The sequence below is a fragment of the Genypterus blacodes genome, unplaced genomic scaffold (genome assembly GCF_046128005.1).
Source record: "Genypterus blacodes isolate CSIRO-AG114 ecotype Tasmania unplaced genomic scaffold, CSIRO-AGI_Gbla_v1 ptg000017l_1, whole genome shotgun sequence".
Lineage (NCBI taxonomy): Eukaryota > Metazoa > Chordata > Actinopteri > Ophidiiformes > Ophidiidae > Genypterus > Genypterus blacodes.
The window spans coordinates 3,276,806-3,295,000 of record NW_027466831.1 but is presented as its reverse complement, the minus strand read 5'-3'; the positions used below and the strand labels follow the sequence as shown (position 1 = coordinate 3,295,000).

The 18,195-nt window shown below is 46.1% G+C and overlaps 1 protein-coding gene across 4 annotated transcripts; it reads right to left on the bottom strand.

Moving 5' to 3' along the window:
• Positions 1 to 3,223: 3,223 nt before the first annotated feature.
• Positions 3,224 to 17,171, bottom strand: arhgap40 (Rho GTPase activating protein 40). Of its 4 annotated transcripts, none has more exons than XM_076141303.1 (15): positions 16,926 to 17,171; positions 12,870 to 13,090; positions 12,086 to 12,306; positions 11,205 to 11,283; positions 10,825 to 10,982; positions 9,789 to 9,954; positions 9,287 to 9,378; positions 8,945 to 9,022; positions 8,238 to 8,397; positions 7,165 to 7,247; positions 6,341 to 6,547; positions 6,078 to 6,221; positions 5,798 to 5,949; positions 5,626 to 5,684; positions 3,224 to 5,361 (listed from the first exon to the last, which is right to left on the bottom strand). In XM_076141303.1, exons 1-15 carry the CDS (start codon positions 17,120 to 17,122, stop codon positions 5,255 to 5,257), a joined length of 2,124 nt encoding a protein of 707 aa, XP_075997418.1. In that variant the 5' UTR covers positions 17,123 to 17,171; the 3' UTR covers positions 3,224 to 5,254. The 4 variants fall into 4 exon arrangements, with proteins under 4 accessions (XP_075997418.1, XP_075997419.1, XP_075997421.1 ...); XM_076141304.1 differs by having other exon boundaries at positions 5,626 to 5,681; XM_076141306.1 differs by lacking the exon at positions 16,926 to 17,171 and adding an exon at positions 15,013 to 15,353 and having other exon boundaries at positions 5,626 to 5,681.
• Between the last annotated feature and the right edge of the window lie 1,024 nt (positions 17,172 to 18,195).

Sequence of the window (18,195 nt, the reverse complement as noted above, 5' to 3'; positions counted from 1 at the left end):
ACCACAGTGGGGTTTTTATGCATTGTGCTATTATTTAAAGCTGCTCTGCCTTTAAATGAACACTTTTCCTTGGAAAAAATACATAAAATAAGGGATGAAGTGGTTATCTGAATATCTTTGATGTTCCTTTCACTGTGTCAGCCGCTTCCTGATACAGATTCACAATCAGGCCGACACAAGCCGCCTGTCTGTGGGCTCTTTCCAGCAGAGATAGCGCTCTCTTCATTACGCGCTTCATTAATTTAAATGCTAATTGATTCTGCCAGGCTCTTTCAGGACTGAGGGCCAAGTCCTGTCTTCCCCCATTGATTGTGTGCGTATGCGTGCGTGCGTGTGTGCGCGTGTGTGTGTGAGTGACACGTTCTGACGGAGCAGCCTCTCCTGCATGTCTGTGTGCCTCAAGTGTGCCACTGATACGCTTTAAGAGCTCCGAGCTCTAACTCCACCACTCAGAGTGAGCATTGTGTCGTAGCAACGCGTCATTTGAACGGTTTGAACCCACGAGAACCATCGTGCAACAATTACAGCGCATTTATGTGATATGTTTTGGTTTTGCACAGCACCAAATCACAAACTGCGAACCTTCACTACTACGGTGAAGGATGTGATTGGTCAGTCGCCATCACGTGACACTGAAACGTCATATATGTCTGTCTGGGGTTCTTTGGGTTGCGGCCTTATAAAGCCTAATCCTGACAATAGCCCTTTTATAAAGTAAACATTGCCAATTTCCCTAAATTGACTTCTGTTCTTGGATTCTGATCCTTTTGTCTTCTTTCATATTGACTACAGGGCCAAATGAGCCAAAACTCAGGAAACCAAAGATGCAGATATTATTATTAGGAGTTGGTGGAGACGGATAAAAAAGCTCAAACACTGTGAATATTGGATTGGAATATTGGAAGTACTGCTGCTTTGTGTTAAAGCAATGAAGTTTACTTATTTTATCAGAATACTCCCTGTGAAGAATTTGGGTTTCTCAGTGTTAATTTAGATGAATGAACATGAGAGAACATGAGTCATGATTGGCAGCTGAGGGAGTGAGTTGCCTTGTGGCTAATTGTGGTATTTTGTTTGGCTCTAAGGCTCAATGTTTCATCTACTTAGATTCCATCAGTAGGAGTCACAATGTATGTCTGAAGATTCCTATATGGATGCAGTGAGGCTTTCAGCAAAGTGTTTTAAAAAGTTATAGTTTAATAATGTGACAATATGAACTGTTAGATGGAAACACTGTTGAATAGAAATTTGGATTATTTTTTTTGTTTTGTTGTGCTGCTCCTTGAGATTTGACATCTTATTATTACAATTGCAGCTCTTGTGTTTCAACTTCAGCCCTCAGATTAGCACAGCGTCACATCTTTCCCTCTACAAAGCAAATGCAGATTATTATTAAGATGAAGCGAACCAAAAATGTATTGGCACTTTGTTCCTTTCCATCTCTGCAGGGCTCTGAATGTTGTAGGAGGTGAATATGAATGAAGGTAGTTTGGCGTGTATGTTGTGATTGGGGGAGCGCAGTGTGGGGCGGTTAAATGATCCGTGCTCTGTTGCTAGGAGACACCGCGGGCTGGATGTTGGAGATAAACGCCGCGACTCACCCCTGGCGGTGACTGGAGGGTAGAGGAAGGAGTTTCAGAGAGGAGGGAGGCGAGCAGGCAGGCGGGGGTGCAAGTGAGGATGAGGAGCAGATTTAGGGAGAAGATTAGGAAGAGGAGGAGGAGGAGAGATGTTCTAGTTCAGGGCAGATGAGGTCATGTTTCTCCTCCCGTCGTCCAGCTTTTTGCCATTTTGGATGCAGGACTTGCATTTAATGAAATTCTACAACAGAACTTTAATTTTTTGCGCAACTTATTTTTCTTTACTTACCAACTTCACTTGTTTTCAAACCATCTCATCCGTAAACACGAGCCAGGAGGAAGCATCACTTCCTCCAGTGCGAGCTACAGGAAAACGTTTCATCCTGCTCCCCACGCACACACACACACACACACACACTCCCGCCATCATCCCATCATCATCCATCCAGTCGACTCCGGTCAGCCTCACACAAAAGACAAGAGGAGAGAGAGAGAGAGAGAGAGAGAGAGCGCAGAGTTTTCCTCCATCGAATGCGCGGAAAGTGGCGGCGGCCGTGAGTGCAGGCCGTGATTAGCCGTGAATGGGCTGCGGCGCTCTGATTGGTGGAGGGGGCGCGGGGGTCAGGCGTTCTGCCAGGCAGCTCATACAAAGCTGCTGATTGCCATTCATCCATTGATTACAGTAATTTAGATGTGCAGCAGGCCAAAGGGGCGTCTGGCAAGCTTGGTGGGGGGTGTGTGTGTGTGTGTATGTGTGTGTGTGTGTGTGTGTGTGTGTGCGTGCGTGCGTGCGTGCGTGCGTGTGTGTGTGTGTGTGTGTGTGTGTGAGGGGGTGCTGCAGTTTGGCTTGATGAGGGATTTTTGGTCGGTAGAAATAAGTAAATCAAGCTGGTGAGAGAATCAAACATATAGAGAAGAGGGTGATTGTATATATATAATATGGAATGTGTGTGTGTGTATGTGTGTGTTACTTAGTGAAAATACAACATTATACATCAAAACAGCCTCATACCAGAATGCAATGGAATTATTACGGGTCCAAATTAGATTTAAACAACAAATATGATACCTAAATGTCTAAAAATCGTGATAATTTTTGTCAAAACAGACAAATATCTCATTTTGAGTTGAAACACTTAATTTTCAAAGAGAATCAATTTACTCTCATGGTGCATTCATGTTCTAAAAATATGTTGTAAACATGCAGATTAGTAAAAACTGGCTGCTGTAAGACGTGTCAGCTTTGTCCCCTTTGTCTTCCAGACACACACACACACATTTGTGGACACAGAGACAGACCTTAGCTAATGGAAGCTGATGAGACATTTAGGCCAGAACGCTTTTCCACCACGATTAATCAAGGAGCAGAGTGGCAGCGGGGCCTCTCCACCCGCACACATTACAAGGTTAATATATCTATTGATTATAGCGGAGGAATAAACCATCTCTTCACCATACAGTTTCTCTCTCTGTGTGTGTGTTTGTGTGTGTGTGTGTGTGTGAATGCATAATATGGCAGCAGGAGTAAGGCAACAATAAATCCATGCGTATGATGAATGTAGCCTCTTGATAACATCTACCACATCTACCCATCCCTCATAATGAACAAATAAATCACATTTAACACAATATTACTTTCACACTTATTGACAAAACCTTTATTTTCAGAAAGCCTGAGCTCTTTTCACAGCAGTATAAAGGGCATAAATACATTCTGCTGACAGTAACCTGAAGTCTTTACCTCAGACAAACATCCAGGAGAGTTTTTCAGACTAAACATGATAATAATCCCACAACCATCGCTCCTGTGCTGGACGATCCTTTAGTGACTGTTATCATAGATAACACTGTTTCAGAGAGACACACACACACACGCACGCACGCACGCACGCACGCACGCACGCACGCACACACACACACACACACACACACACACACACACACACACACACACACACAGATATGCTGTATATGGAAACACAGTGGTGTGAATCTGTGCCCCATGTGGTGGTGACCCCATGTCACGTTGATCAGATGCAGTGTGTGTGTGTGTGTGTGTGTGTTCCAGGCCCTGCAGTGGTTGGTTGTCACACTGACGCTGTGTTAGAGGTGACCTACTTCCTGATTGTCAGCAGAAGGCAGTTTCATCAGCTCGCTTTGTGCTGAGGCACTGAACTGTGCCTTGGACCCTGGGACAGGCCAATTGGAGTTGTGTAATGAAGCTCATCACACACACACGCACACACACACACCCATGCACATTAACACACACACACACACACACACACACACACACACACACACACACACACATGCGCTGCTGTCATCGGATCCAGGGCGGCAGAATTTATAACAGCCATTTATTACCTTCTCCTTTATCAAAGAAATGTGATTCCTCAGCTCGTTTCTGATGCGTGTCATTATGGTCCATTATGAGCAGGCGACAGAGATGGAGGGAGCAGAGGGTGCTGATAAATGTGGTGGCCTGTTGTTGTCATCATTACACCGCCTAGCGAGCGCGTGAAACGCTTGCCACAAAATGGCCGCGGCAAACCAACATGGCTCCCGACCGAAGAGGAGTAAACGAGTCACATCTGGTGCGCTCGCCCCGTGCAAAACAACCTCATCACATTCATTTGCAGGATCCACTACATACATACTGTACATTCACAACAAAGGCCCCTCCACTGCACCAAACAAGCACAGTCAAAATTGCAATGTAAGCTTAACGATGTACTGATGTAAAGAGAAACAGAGCTGAGCGAGAGAGAGAGGAAATATGTACACAAGAACACTGCAGATTCCCACACTGACAGCGGGTAGTTAAATGCAACACTTCTGATACTCTTACAATGACTGTAGCACCTCAAAATCATATGAAAGTCACCCTAGTCTACAGAATATCACATTTATATAAATAATCACAGTCATTGCATCACTTTTGAGTCCATTCACGTAAAAAAAAGAAAGAAAAGATCTGAAGACCAGCTTCACTTGAGAGTCTTTGACGAATCCTTTTAGAGGCCAGCAGCTGCCGTCCTCAAGGTCAGGTTTGCGGAATTCCACGGTATAAAAAAAAGAAATCTCTTGTATGTGCAGTTATTTACAAGTCAAAGGTCCTTGAAAGTTTGTGGATTTTCACGAAGGCCCAAAAGTCACAAATATGGCGCAGATGTGCCCCAGCAGCAAAATGGGCACCAACACGAAAAGACAGAGAGCAACAGTGAAGGCTCAGTCAGTCAATGTGTGTCTGTGTGTGTGTGTGCGTGTATAGCCAGAGGTGCTCGGCAGCTACCATCTGCTCCCTCGTGGTTGGAGAGGATGGGCGAGATGCGAACCAAACCGCACCAGGCGCTCGCTCTTCCTCTCTTCTCTATAGGATCTCTGTCAGAAGTAATGAGTCATGTCAGCGGCGGGCATTCGCTGGCGGCAACGCAAGAGGAACGACGTCGTGAAAGCGGAAGGAGGAATAGGAGGAGGCGGAGAGGAAGCACAACACGAGTTTAATCTGAGTTTGCTGTGTTGTTTGGAGGTTCCGCTCCTGGCAGATTCCTCCGTCCTCCGTCTCTCCACGTCTGCTTTGTCCATCTGGAGGCTCCGTGGACACATTTGCAGATCTGTCCGTCCATCCTTCCATTATTCCTTCCTTCCTCCCGCCGTTTCCATCTCACATCTCACACGCCTCTGCTGGTGTTGGGCCTCAGCTTGATGATCCACTCTCCCCCTGGGTTGTTGTTGTACAGATCCAGAAGGTGTGTGTCTGGATCCAAACAGTGCTCACCTGTAGGGAAACACACACACAAAAGGTTGCTCGTTTCAATCTAAACTGCACATAACAAATTTGTCAGTAAATCACTAAACTTTCCCTCTATTAAAACTTCTCTGACACAAAGTCGAGTGGGTCATGTGTTCTGTTTACTGTGTCAGAGTGTTTATGCTCTGACGCCTCCCGTACGCTTCATTACATAAAGACTTTGCTCCTGTGGATCAGCTCAGTGAGCGTGCAGACCTGCTGTCAGAGATGCTCACGGTCGCTTTCACTTACCGATATTCCCTCCCACTTCGTAGATGGCGCAGTCGGGATAAGCAGCCGAGCCGTTTCTGCTGGGACACACAGTCAGGAGATGAGTCAGTATAACCAGCCGGCGTCACGCTTTGACTCATTTCAACATCAGATTGGTTTGCAATCTTTTATGTCTGAGGTCAGATTGTCTTACCTCCGCACTTTGCTCTTCCCTTTCTCGGGGCTGCACGGGAACTGGTGGTGAAACTGGGCGAGCAGGTCCGAGGCCCTGGAGTTGGCGTTGATGCGGACCTCCATGGTGCTGCTCTGCAGATCCCCCACCTGGACCTTCACCGTGCGACAGGGCTGCAGGACACAAGCAGAGGGAAGAGGACGCTCAGAACTCGCACAACAAAGCTGCATGTGATTGTGAGATATGATGATTTCGATGTTATCATTGCTCTGTATTTGCTGATCAGTGGCGCCGGCTGTACCTCTGCAGTGTTTTTATCCACTTTTTCTCTGCTGTCTGTGTGAATCTTCCTCAGCAGGTTCTTCAGGCGTCGATCGTAGAACTGGTAACGCCGACTGCTGTTCTCGTTCAGCTTACGCACCTGGCTAATGAGGAAGTTAGGGACCTGCACAGAGACAAAGAGGAACATGAGGGAATCATCTTTGATCTACTTCCAAAGAAACGTGGAAGCCGTCGCCGTTTCATCTTCCAGCTTGATAGATCTGATGTGTTTGCGTCACCTACCGTCCACAGCAGGTCCTGGTAGCGGATGAGGAGCCTCATGACATCGGCCGCCTTCTCCGCGTGTCCTTTCTCGGCGCCCTCGGTCAGTTTGCTGGGCACAGCCTTGTGGAGGAACAGGTTGGGAGCCATGATGGTGGCTACGGCCCACAGGTTCATCCTGTTCCTCTTCTCCCTGGACACCACCTTACTGAGGAACTCCAACAGTACCTGGGAGAGAGAGAGAGAGAGAGAGAGAGAGAGAGAGATCATGAATACCTGAAATCAAAGCCACTCCAACCATTTTGGAATGATTGAATGTTAAGGATCTGTGCCTGGAGGCTCAGCGCTTCGTTGTTCACAGGAAAAGTAAAACACATTTCCCACTTATTCTTCTCGCCACACTTGTTTGACACCGAAAATGAACACATATCCATTAAATAATAGCTCAGTCATTATTCCGTCATGTGATATAAGTGACATCCTTTAACTGTTACAAGTTTGAGGATTCAACCTTGGATGCTGATATGATATAAAGTTCAAACACAAATGACAAATGAATGCCACATTTTGATGCATTATAGTCTTTCTTGTAAAATATATTTGAATTGCTTGTATTTGTTATGACATTTTTAGGGCAATATGACAAATCAAATGACATCCCCCTTTAACTCTTCCACCAGACAGGAGCCTCAGCTGAGAGACTCTTGATGTCACATCCATCAGTTTGTAATAGATATCTGTACCCAAATGGGGCTTAGTTGAAGAATGACCGTCATACTGAAGCTCAGACTGGAGTGAATGAATCGTCCCTATAGTGTAAGTGTTATGGAATGTGTGTGTGTTACCTTCAGTGTGTTCCTGTTGGGTTCGGGTAGCAACAGGATGAGCAGGTTCAGCATGTGAAGTTTCTGCTTTAGCTCTGTGATGTCTAGCGGAGGGAAAAAGCAAAAAAAAGGAATGAACACACACACTCACACACACACACAGACACCCACAGACACACACACTTCATTTCCTCTGTTTGGCCTAAACGTAATGGGATGTGTAAAGATTAATGGCGGTGTGACAGGTGGCCATTAGCTTTGTTAGCTTATGTCTCTGTGGTCACACGTCGTTCATCACTTTGCATGGGGAGCAGTGATTCCCCTCGCCACCTGTACGTCAGCAGGTCATCAATCAGATGATATTAATATCAATCTTAAGGGGAAACTAGCGTGCGAGTAGCTGATCCTTTACTCTCCTCTGTCAGTGAATTGGGAATTTTGTTTCCTGAGCAGGAGCAGGAACGTACAGAGCCTTACAGGTAAATATGAAGGGAACCCTGCTGAGCTGTGTCATCCAGCTGATTGGCTAAGAAGCATCCAAGAGGAGGAGGAGGAGGAGAAGAGGAAGCGTGTATGCAATTATTGTCATGTAATTACTCCGACTCACGGGACATGAGCAGATGATGTGATGTGTAATAAATGCATCACGGTGATTAGGCGACACACACTGACGCGTCGTCATCATATCGACTCATTTCTGTCTATGGATTGAGTCCTAGAAGTTAAAATCAGATCAGAACCTGAAACTAAAATACAGAAATGATCCGAAATAGTTAAAATATGGCTGTTTAGTGAAGATAATACCATTTGGAGTCTTGGATTAGTTTCATTTTAGGAGCATTGGGTGTGTCTATTGTTTTTAATGAGGTAGTTACATTTATAACCAGCAGGTGGCGTGCAAGAACAGGTTAAGAAAATAAGATGCCGTTATAGAAGCTCAAGTGTATCGATGCTCTGGTCCCGGTTAATGATCTGTGCAGCTTTGTAACTTTACATTTACAAAAGTTTCAGTCTCTACACACTCTGAAATGCACACCGCTGCATTAAAACACACACACACACAGATTTTGGAAGTGCTCAATGTGTTCACTGACCTCTGACGGCGCTGAAGACGTTCAGGTACTCGGAGGTGAGCAGAGGGGAGGGAAGTTCCCGGATGAACTTCTTGAGAAGCGCTGCGGCGTCGTTGGCACTCACTTCCTCCCAGCTCACCGGGCTGGAGTAGAAGTTGGTCTCCAGGTTCTGCTGCAGCAGCTGGGGACGGAGCAGAACACATGAGAAAACGTTCAGAAGATGCAGATTTGCACAAGAAGCAAAAATGAATGTTGAATTTTTAAAATCCACAACCGCCAGAGTTGATTTAACACAAATATTTGCATGAATCTGAATTTATACTATTATTTCAATGATATACTGTGTAATAAACACCTTCCACTGATCAAAATATGGAAATACCAGAGTCAAAATATGGATTTGAATTTATTATCTCTGAAATATCAATGCGAAAATCTATGTTCTATAACTGAGGACTTCATTAATTGATCCTTTGTCTGTTTGGATTTCTCTTCAGGGTGAAATGGCGCCCTCATCTGACAGCTTCAATTTACTTCCTCTTGGTATTTGGAAATTAAATATCCATCATGCGGGTCTGTACAGCATTGATTTCGTCTAAATGTCAACTGTAATGAAACTCTCGCTGCTCTCTGATCTCCTCTGATGCTTTTACAGCCTGAGCCAATATGTTGGATTGGAAAATTAAATACTTATGCGACAGAAATAGATCTGAACCCAGATGCTTCACCTTGATTCTGGACTGAGACCCTGGAACCCGCAGGATCCCCTCAGAATCGACACCCTTCTTCTCCAGAAAGGACAACAACTGCAGAGAGAGAGAGAGGGAGAGAGAGAGATTAGATATGATATGAATCTCTTGCTTGCCTCTGCTGGTTATATCCAGTAACTGCTGCCTCAGTCAGGGTGTGGTCACAGCAAAGGATCTCACATACAGAAGCTCCAGAATCTGCGAATCTGAGAGTCTGATCATGATCAAAACGCTGCAGTATGTCTGTTATGATTTTGAGTCCGCAATGGGAGAGAACAGGAACATTTATAATATCTAATAAATACTCTTTGGGGCTCTTACCGCTTGCAGGAACAGAGGTGTGGAGGTGTTTGGTTTGAGCTTCTGATCGTTCTCCAGCAGCGCAGCCAGCGGCACACCGAAGAGGGTGCTCTCTGTGGAAGACACACACATCAATACGGTGTCCCCCTGTCTCTGCTTCACGGGACATATCTCTCAAACAGCATGTGTGTGTGTATGTGGGTAAAGGGTAAAGGTCACGGTCTAAGAGGCTAAAACTCTAAACAGACGGCTGGAATCTGCTTAAATTATTTATGTTTTCTGACGCTGTTAAAGGTTTGGGACTCATGACTTAAACTACTCGGTGCTTCTGTGATTTGCTTCTTTGATTTGATTGGCTCTCAGCCAGGAAAGGTACGTCAACGCATGAGAACAGAGCATCAGAACTCAACACAGTCACAACATTACAATGTCCCTAGGTTACCAGCCAGTATGGCATGTGCAGTATGCTTGTGTCTGCGTGTGTGTGTGTGTATGTGTGTGTGAGTAACATGCCAACACACACCTGGGATCTTCCTCTTGCCACCTTTGTTCCTTTTGACCTCCAGCTCCAGCAGGTCGCACAGCGCCGTCATGTCGATGAGAGCTAACTGCCGCACCTTCTTCATGTCGGCGGCGGAGAGGTCGTGGATGCGAGTCACTCCGAGACGACACTTAGGGCAGATCACCCGCTGAGGGAGGAGGAAATGGAGGAAATTAAAAGACATATTTGACATTTCCTCTATCAGTGACAAATCCTCTTTAAGCTCAACATGGCGGTAACGTATCCATGCATGTATAATTAACAATTAACCTGAAATAGAACAATAAAGCTGCTGGACTCGATCAACAGCTCTCCTATTGTTCTGAGCTTAGTCCTTCATTCCTTCATTCTGCTTAACCCTGTAATCTAATGAGCAGGGGAGAGCTCATTAGAACTGACTTACAATAAGAGCTCTGTGTGTGTGTGTGTGTGTGTGTGTGTGTGGAGGGAGGGGGGTGGTCACAGCTTCAGACAGAGCTTGAAAACCAGAACGTGGTGTGCACAAAATCCCCCCAAACCCCCGAATACCAAAACCAAACATCCGGAAATGGGTCATGAGGAGAGGAGAGGAGAGGAGAGGAGAGGAGAGGAGAGGAGAGGAGAGAAGAGGAGAGGAGAGGAGATGAGAGGAGAGGAGAGGAGAGGAGAGGAGAGAAGAGAAGAGAAGAGAAGAGGAGAGGAGAGGAGAAGAGAGGAGAGGAGAGGAGAGGAGAGGAGAGGAGAGGAGAGGAGAGGAGAGGAGAAGAGAGGAGAGGATTTTGGGCACATTAGTAACTCTGGCACAACTTTTGATTGACAACGGCTGAGAATTGTCATGACCAAACAAGCCCCTCCTTCCAGCTCCACATTATGAGCTCTTATCTGCATGAACTTCCCTCTTCCCTGTAAACTGAGTCACTCTTTCTCACTTCCCTCTTTTATCTATAAACATGTCTGATTCTTTTTTTCCAGTGCATAAACCATTACAACATTCCCAGCATCCTCTATTTGAAATCAATAGGAGTGTTTGTGTCCTTACAGGCAGGGCTCCATCTTCTTTCCTGCGCTGGCTGTTTTTCTGCGGCAATTTGGCCTGTTTGAGTAAAATGGCGGCCTGCTCGCAGTAGGCCACGTCCGTGATGAAGATCTCCTCTTTTGGGGCCCCGCTGCGGTGCTGCTGGTGCTCTGGACTCACAGCTGAGCGGGACAACAAACACAACAAACAGTTCCTCAGATCAGGGAGTCCATCTCAAATCTGCCACTGCTCCACTTCGCTGCAGTTAGTTTGTATTTATTTATTTATACTTACTGACATTTAACAGAACGATGGCTGGTGTATACCAGCTTCTGATTGGCTTTGAGAGTGCTTTCCCCTCTTTAGTTACTGTTCAGGTTTGTGTCTGTGTGTGTGTCTCTTACCTGATTGTGGCCCTTTGGTATCTGACGCCATGCTGTTGTGGGGAAGATCCTCACTCTGCTCAGAATCAGGCAGGAGGCTCTGTGGAAAGATAACAACAATTACACCTAAGTATAAGAAAGAAATCTATCCTTTTTATCATTGATTAAGTCGTGGAAGTAAATGTGTGCGTATGTTTCCGGCTGAGTGGATGCAGCAGGATATGAAGAGCGTCCTGGGCGATAAAGGGCTGATAGTGATCAGGTCTCTCTCAGGTCCGTTCAAACAGACAGCGGGACAAAGGCGGACCTTTGCCTGTCATTTGCCTTCATTGTCACAGGTTAGCGCGGCTGCACGGAACAACGCGGCACAACGGTCCTGGCGGTCTCCAGGGTAATGTCTTCCTCTCCATATTCTTTTCTTTTGCATAAATCTTTGACACAGACACGTCCTGCTTGACCGTACGTACACGCAGGTTGAATAAGTGGAGCTGAGACTGCATACACAAATACAGTGAGTGTGTGCAGTACTATGATGCAATATGTACATATATGTTTGTTTTTGTACCGCGATTACATTTAGGGAGGCAGTGGCTCAGTGGGTAGTGCTTCTGCTCTGAAACCGGAGGATCGCCGGTTCGAGCCCCTGCCGAGGTGCCCCTGAGCAAGGCACTGAACCCGAACTCAATTGCTCTCCCCTCTGTGAAGGGTGGTAATGTATTGTAAGACGCTTTGGATAAAAGCGTCTGCCAAATGATTGTAATGTAATTTAGCATCTTCAATTGAATACTGTTTCATTTTCCTCTTGGCTGAATGTAACAAAACTCAATAAATGAAAATAGTGGCACATTAGTCTATCTCTAGTTCTGAGTATCTTCCCCTCTTTACATTTGAACCATTCTGACCTGTGTGATGGAGGAGTGGAAGATGTCTCGGACGTCTCGGGGCGGCGGCTTGTTCCTCTTGCGGAGGGACAGCGTGTAAGAGTCCAGCCGGCGCTGGACGGCTTCGGCCTGCGTCCGGGTCAGAGTGGACAGCAGCACAGCTTTGTCTGCATCCTCACTGTCCTCGCTGATGAGGGGCGACAAGCCAGCGTCAGCCAGCCACTGCTCCTCCTGGTCACCTTCTGGAACACACACACACACACACACACACACACACACACACACACACACACACACACAAACAAAGACTGAATATATAAATAAAACAGTGATTGGGAGAATTTTTGTACATCTAATAATGATTAAAAGAATTTGTAATCATTCTCTATTTCTCTCTTGCTGTCTCTCTTTGACACACACACACACACTTCAAAGGCATTTATCCAGCTGAAAAATGGATGTGTGTTTAGCATCAAAAAGCATCACTAAAGGCTTGAATTCAGTACAATTGTAGCCATTTTAATGGACAACTCAGCATTCATGAATGGCTATTTAGCTTGTACGTATAAAAAGAGTGTTTGATCGTGTTGTCATGGTGATAAGTGCTGTGCTGCACGAGAGTCAGAAACCTGACTCCATGTCTCCATGGCAAATGCATCATTTGATGGAGGAACAGAGCAGCAGCTGTGATAGACATTCACACCGTGTGATGAGACAATGGGAGACACCACAGTATGAAACAATACATCAGGACCTTCCTATGCATCCTACATATACACTATAGATGTTTATTTGCAGTATTTACCCTCTGACTGTCTGGAATCTCTCCTGGTGCATTCGAGGTCTGTGAAGCCACTCCCCTGACGTATGGTCTCTACCTCACTCCAGAAGGAGTCCAGACACAGTTTGTCGGGCTGCTCCTGGTCCCGGGATGGCGACTTTTGCGTGCTGTGGGTGTGTTCAGCGGCTGCCTTGTCCTGCGGGCTGGCCCAGGGCTCCACGCTCATCTCGGAGGGGCTGGGATCTCTGGTGCAGAGCAAAGAAACACACACACACATGAGAGGAAAGGCAACGCAGGCATGCAAGCCAAGCAGAAAGAAGAAAAATACACACATGCACGTACAAATAGAGGAGAAAGGGGAAGAGGAAGAGTGGAGCAATGCGGAAGGAGAAAATCAGCCGGGAGAGCCCAAAGAGAACGAGGGACAAAAGGAGCAGGAGGGAGGGAGGGACGGGCTGAGGAGAGAGACGGCAAGCGTGGACACAAAGAGGGGGGTCTCTATTGTTCCTCAGAGGCGGAGTACCGTGCAAAACCACTAGATGTCACCCAAACAATATGGGGCCTGGTTGTCCTTGGGTTCCGCCCCTCTACTGAAGCATGTCTGAGATGCATCCATGTTACATGGCACACTTACGATGGAAGGCAGATAACAGTGGACATTGTTCCCCAAACCACAATGGGACACACACACTCTCAGATGCACATGCAACCTGAATCTGTAAAATGTGACCTATAAATAGGCAGAAATAGGAAGTAGTCTGCTGACTCACTGGCTCAGTGTGCAGCTCAGTCACATTCTTACCCACATTTCATCCCTGATCAGACGTAAGATTGATTGGCACTTGGTGACTGACTAATTTAAGGAATGACAGACAGATACCCATCATGCTTTAGGTCGCCGTCATGGCGAGTTTATCAAGCTGTTGCCACACATCAGACGCATCTTAGTAGAGGTTGAATGGCAGAAAATGCTGCAGATCAATGACGTGTTAAACCTGTCCCGCTGTGTCACAGTGTGTGAGTGGGGGGGCTGAGTGAAACTCTGGAATGTCTCACATGTTAAAGCAAAAACGTGCTTTTAGCATTCTTGCAATACTTGAATGGCACGTTTTCATATAATGGTTTGTAGTATTTATTTCTCTTTTCCTCACATTTTAAAGTCTTTTCATATTTCTTTCTGCTAGATTTTTTTGGGATTTTATTTTGTATGAATCACTTTGTAAATGCAGTTTTTGGTACATGAAGTGAATACTTTAATGTTCAATCCATGCCAATGATCAATCAATCAGTTTAATGTAAGAAAACAGATTATTATAATTAGGATTATACTTTTTGACCAATTCCATGATCAGGGATTCAGAATTAATCACAATTTTTTAGATTTCGCTGTTATTTCTGTAGTAAAATTGGTCACATTTGTGTTTTCCCTCTTAACCAGTGTGGTGACATTCCCTCACTGTACCCCACAGCGCTACAGTCGTAGGCACGTGCATATAGACACACACATAAACAATCTCACACACCTACCACTGCATTCCTGCTGTGTTCAGAGCAGCTTAGTGTTTTCATCACCACATAATAACCAAACAAGCTCACCTTCATCTCCCAAGTGTCACTCTTAACACTAAACTAACTGCAAACATGGAGAACTACAGATATAATAAAAAATCACAACACAGCATCCTCTCACTCACACACACACAGACACACACATAGCTGTCCAAAGGTACACATGTGTTTTCAGCCTTATCACTATCACTGTTAAAATACAGGTAAGACTCAGGGACGAGACGGCTGATCCCGCCACATTGAGTAGGTGTGTGTGTGAATAACACACAAGAGTCAGGGAGTCTCTGCTTTGATGAGATTTCATTTCCAAACCAAACTTACAATCAGTCATTATACAGGTAGATGAACCAACAAGCTCACAAGAGAGGTTCTATTCTGAAAGCTTTTGCATAATCAAAAGTATTTCCACATGTACAGTAGGTCGATCAGAAAATACGATCACTTGGTAAAGCAGATCCCCATCATGCATCACTGTACCACACACACTAACCTCTACATCCAAAACTTCATCAACTTCACTTATGGACAACTTTCCTTACTCTCACCATATCCCAATCCCGCTGATCTAACCCCAACTTCCTGTCCCATCAAATCTTACCTGTCACCCTTTTTGTGCGATCGCTTCCCGTGTCTGGGCCTCGTCGGGCTTCGGCTCATGGGAAGCCTAAAGCGGCTCCACTTGGTTCGAGGGAACTGCATGCCGGAGCTGATCCTGCTCACCACCACCTCCTCTCTACCTCCCATATCCACACGACTAATCAAATCCAGGAATTGCGCTCCACAAGTATAAAACCCAGCTTTACTCGGCCTCCTGACGCTTGGGCACCATGTGAGTGTTGTAAATCTGTTCCCTGCTCCAGTTTTTCTGCGTGCGTGGTGGAAGGGAGGGCAGGCGGAATGCGAGAGGGAGGGCCTAGCCTTTGATATCAACACGTCGTTCACACCTGTCCCTGCCCGTGTCACCGGGAGGAGACACACCCTGCTGCGTGCATGGCCATCACCCAACGATACACTCTTAACACAACAATGTAAAGCCACTTACACACAGCAACAGAAACCTCTTGGCTCAAACACTTAACTGGAGATCAACCCTGTCCGCTGCCGATGAACTAAAACGACTGCTGACAAGTTCACCTCAAGTCATTTATTGGCTTTCTAGTGAGGCCAATCCAAGCCCATTGGAGACCATTAATCAAGGATCCTTTGTGGAGAAGATCAGCCCCTCTCATGATCTATTATGTTTCCGGAATTAAGTTAATTAGATCAAATAGATCAGATCAGTAAATCTCCAATCAAATCACATCGCACCTTATATGTACAAGACGGTTGAAATGTTGCACAAAAAAACGTTTGCTGCCAGCATGTGTGGCGTGTGTGTGTGTGAGAGAGAGAGAGAGAGAGAGAGAGAGTGAGAGCTCCTCAAGTGAAACAGGCCTGTCAACATTGTCTGCCAGCAGCAGTTTAACGGCCCCCCCAAACCCCTCCCCTCCCCCAGCCCACTGACTCATCATCAATTCACTTTTCACTCTCAGACAAGCGTGTAAAGAGAGGAGCAATGTGACATGAGGGCGAGCAACGATTTTCCATCAAAATTCAACTGAAACAACGTTGTGTATTGTAATTGTAGCTCACAAGCCGAAGCCAACGTTCCTTCCCTTTGCATTCTGCTATATTAGTGTAAATGTATATCTGACAGTCGTCCTGAGGCCCGAATCACAACAACTCAAACTCTGATCTCTAACAATGATCTACAAATAGAGTGAAGCTGCAGATTATGAGGAGGTACGGGACAGAGGCGTGCATAAAGGACAGAGGTTAGTTTGGCGGCTTCTTAGTCTCGCCTCAGGCACTAACAGGAAAATCAGCGTTGTTTATTTTTTAAACCCCAATCATAAAGCTTTGCACCTTGCCAACAAATCACAATGCTCACAAACAACAAAGGCGACATTGTTTCACGCTACAGTTGAAACGAAACATCGAACTACCGAAAATGTCACTGGGCTGGGGATTGTTTCTCGTTGAATGGGAGCGGCGATCAACAGCGTGCACTCCACACACAAAATGTCAACTTTTAATATTCAACAACGTGATGGAAAGTGACACAAAGTAACCCCCGACCATCGACTTCAGTCAAAGAATACAGTAATCCACTTGAAAAAGCAGCAGCAGCAGCAGCAGCGGCGGCTTAAGCAACGCAGCGCTAAATCCTCGTGGCTGAATTCCTCAGCAAGCCTCTTACAGCGAGAGAGAGAGAGAGAGAGAGAGAGAGAGAGAGAGAGAGAGAGAGCAACAGTTTGTTCTTACGGTCGAGAGAAATCAAATCAGATCACAAGCTGCACACACATACACTGGACAACAGCAGCTGCTGCCCGTCAAACCTCAGACAGCGGTCGAAGAACACGAGGGACACGATCACTCTTTGTGCAGAATCTTAAAGTTGAATCCAAACACAAGACTCAACCCCTGAAAAGGCCTTAAACCCACAGCAGGAGTGTGTGTCTTTAATCTCACCTGGCCTTGGCCCACCCGCTGGCTCTGCCCATGAAGAGCTGCAGGGCCGACGAGCCGCTTCTCCTCCACGGCATCCCCGAGGTTGTCCGTTCCCCACCCCCCCACAAAAAAATAAGCTGAGTTGCCGTAGGAAACAGCAGCTGCCTGCCCCCCTGGCAAGCCGTTTCCTTGTAATCTCTGTCAGTGCATAACCACATTAGAGCAAGGAAGGACGGTCTAGCTGCACTGGCAGGCGCGACACTAACATCGCATCCTGGGGCAGGAAAGGAGGCATGCAAGGGAGACGGGGAGGAGGAGAAGGAGGAGGTGAGGGGGAAGAGCAAAGCTAAGTGGTTGAACAGCATACTGGGACCTGGGACGTGGGCAGAGCCGGGGGGGGATGGAGGGATGGATGGATGGGACTGCGTTGGGGACAGCTGCAGGCCCGGCGAGCCGGTGTGGTTAACGGGGTAAAGTTACACCGAGACATACTTTGGGACAGCGAGGTCAGAGAGACAACATGATAAGCTCTTCATTTACTCAGTCCGAAACAGATTGAAATCAGTGCGGGACTCTTTAACGTGACCTCTGTGTCCCTTTCGTCTACCGTCTTCAATCAGTGAGCAACAGCGTGTCTTCCACATTTTGGTGTCAGATCTGAAACACGTTTTACTGGAGTTGTTCACAGATGACACACTATTGCTAGGGACTAATATGCAAACCAGACCATCAACTAGTGTCAACTCTTGTCACATTTCATTACAGTTGCGTAAAAAAGATTCAGTCCAACAGCTGGACAAGTTGTTGGTTTGAATCCCAGCAGGAGCCTGAATGCTGGCAGCTGATATTAGCTCATATTTAAAGCCCAAGTTGCCAAAGCGGCCGCCAAACAGCTGCCAGGGTAAATCCCAAAGGGCCCGTCCAAAAAAAGAGGTTTATCTGGGTAACCTGAACCGCTCCAATGTGGGTATGAACACACACACTTACACAGATATAACTTCATAAACCTGCCTACTGGAGAAGCTGCAGCCCGAGTGTTAAATACATTGTGCGTGATTAAACGTGCAGCTTTAAGTCTCATTACACTATTACACATTTGCCCATATATGTAGCCCTGCCCTTTACTCGCACAGCACCTTTATAATTAAGGATTAGACTTAATAGTGGATAAGCTAGAGTGTCAGTATGTTAGTGCTGCTTTAAAAACAATAGGATGAAATGGAACACGTGCCCTTTAGGACTGTTTGATATGATTTCACCTGTTCAAAGGCACAAAAATCAGTACTTTGGT

Coding starts and splice junctions, on each gene's coding strand:
- arhgap40 (XM_076141303.1), bottom strand. CDS start 17,122: ATGTGGTTATGCACTGACAGAGATTACAAGGAAACGGCTTGCCAGGGG. Junction 13,091..16,925: donor AGCGGGTGGGCCAAGGCCAG/GTGAGATTAAAG, acceptor GCTCTGCACCAG/AGATCCCAGCCCCTCCGAGA. Junction 5,950..6,077: donor TGGATAAAAACACTGCAGAG/GTACAGCCGGCG, acceptor TGTGTCCTGCAG/CCCTGTCGCACGGTGAAGGT.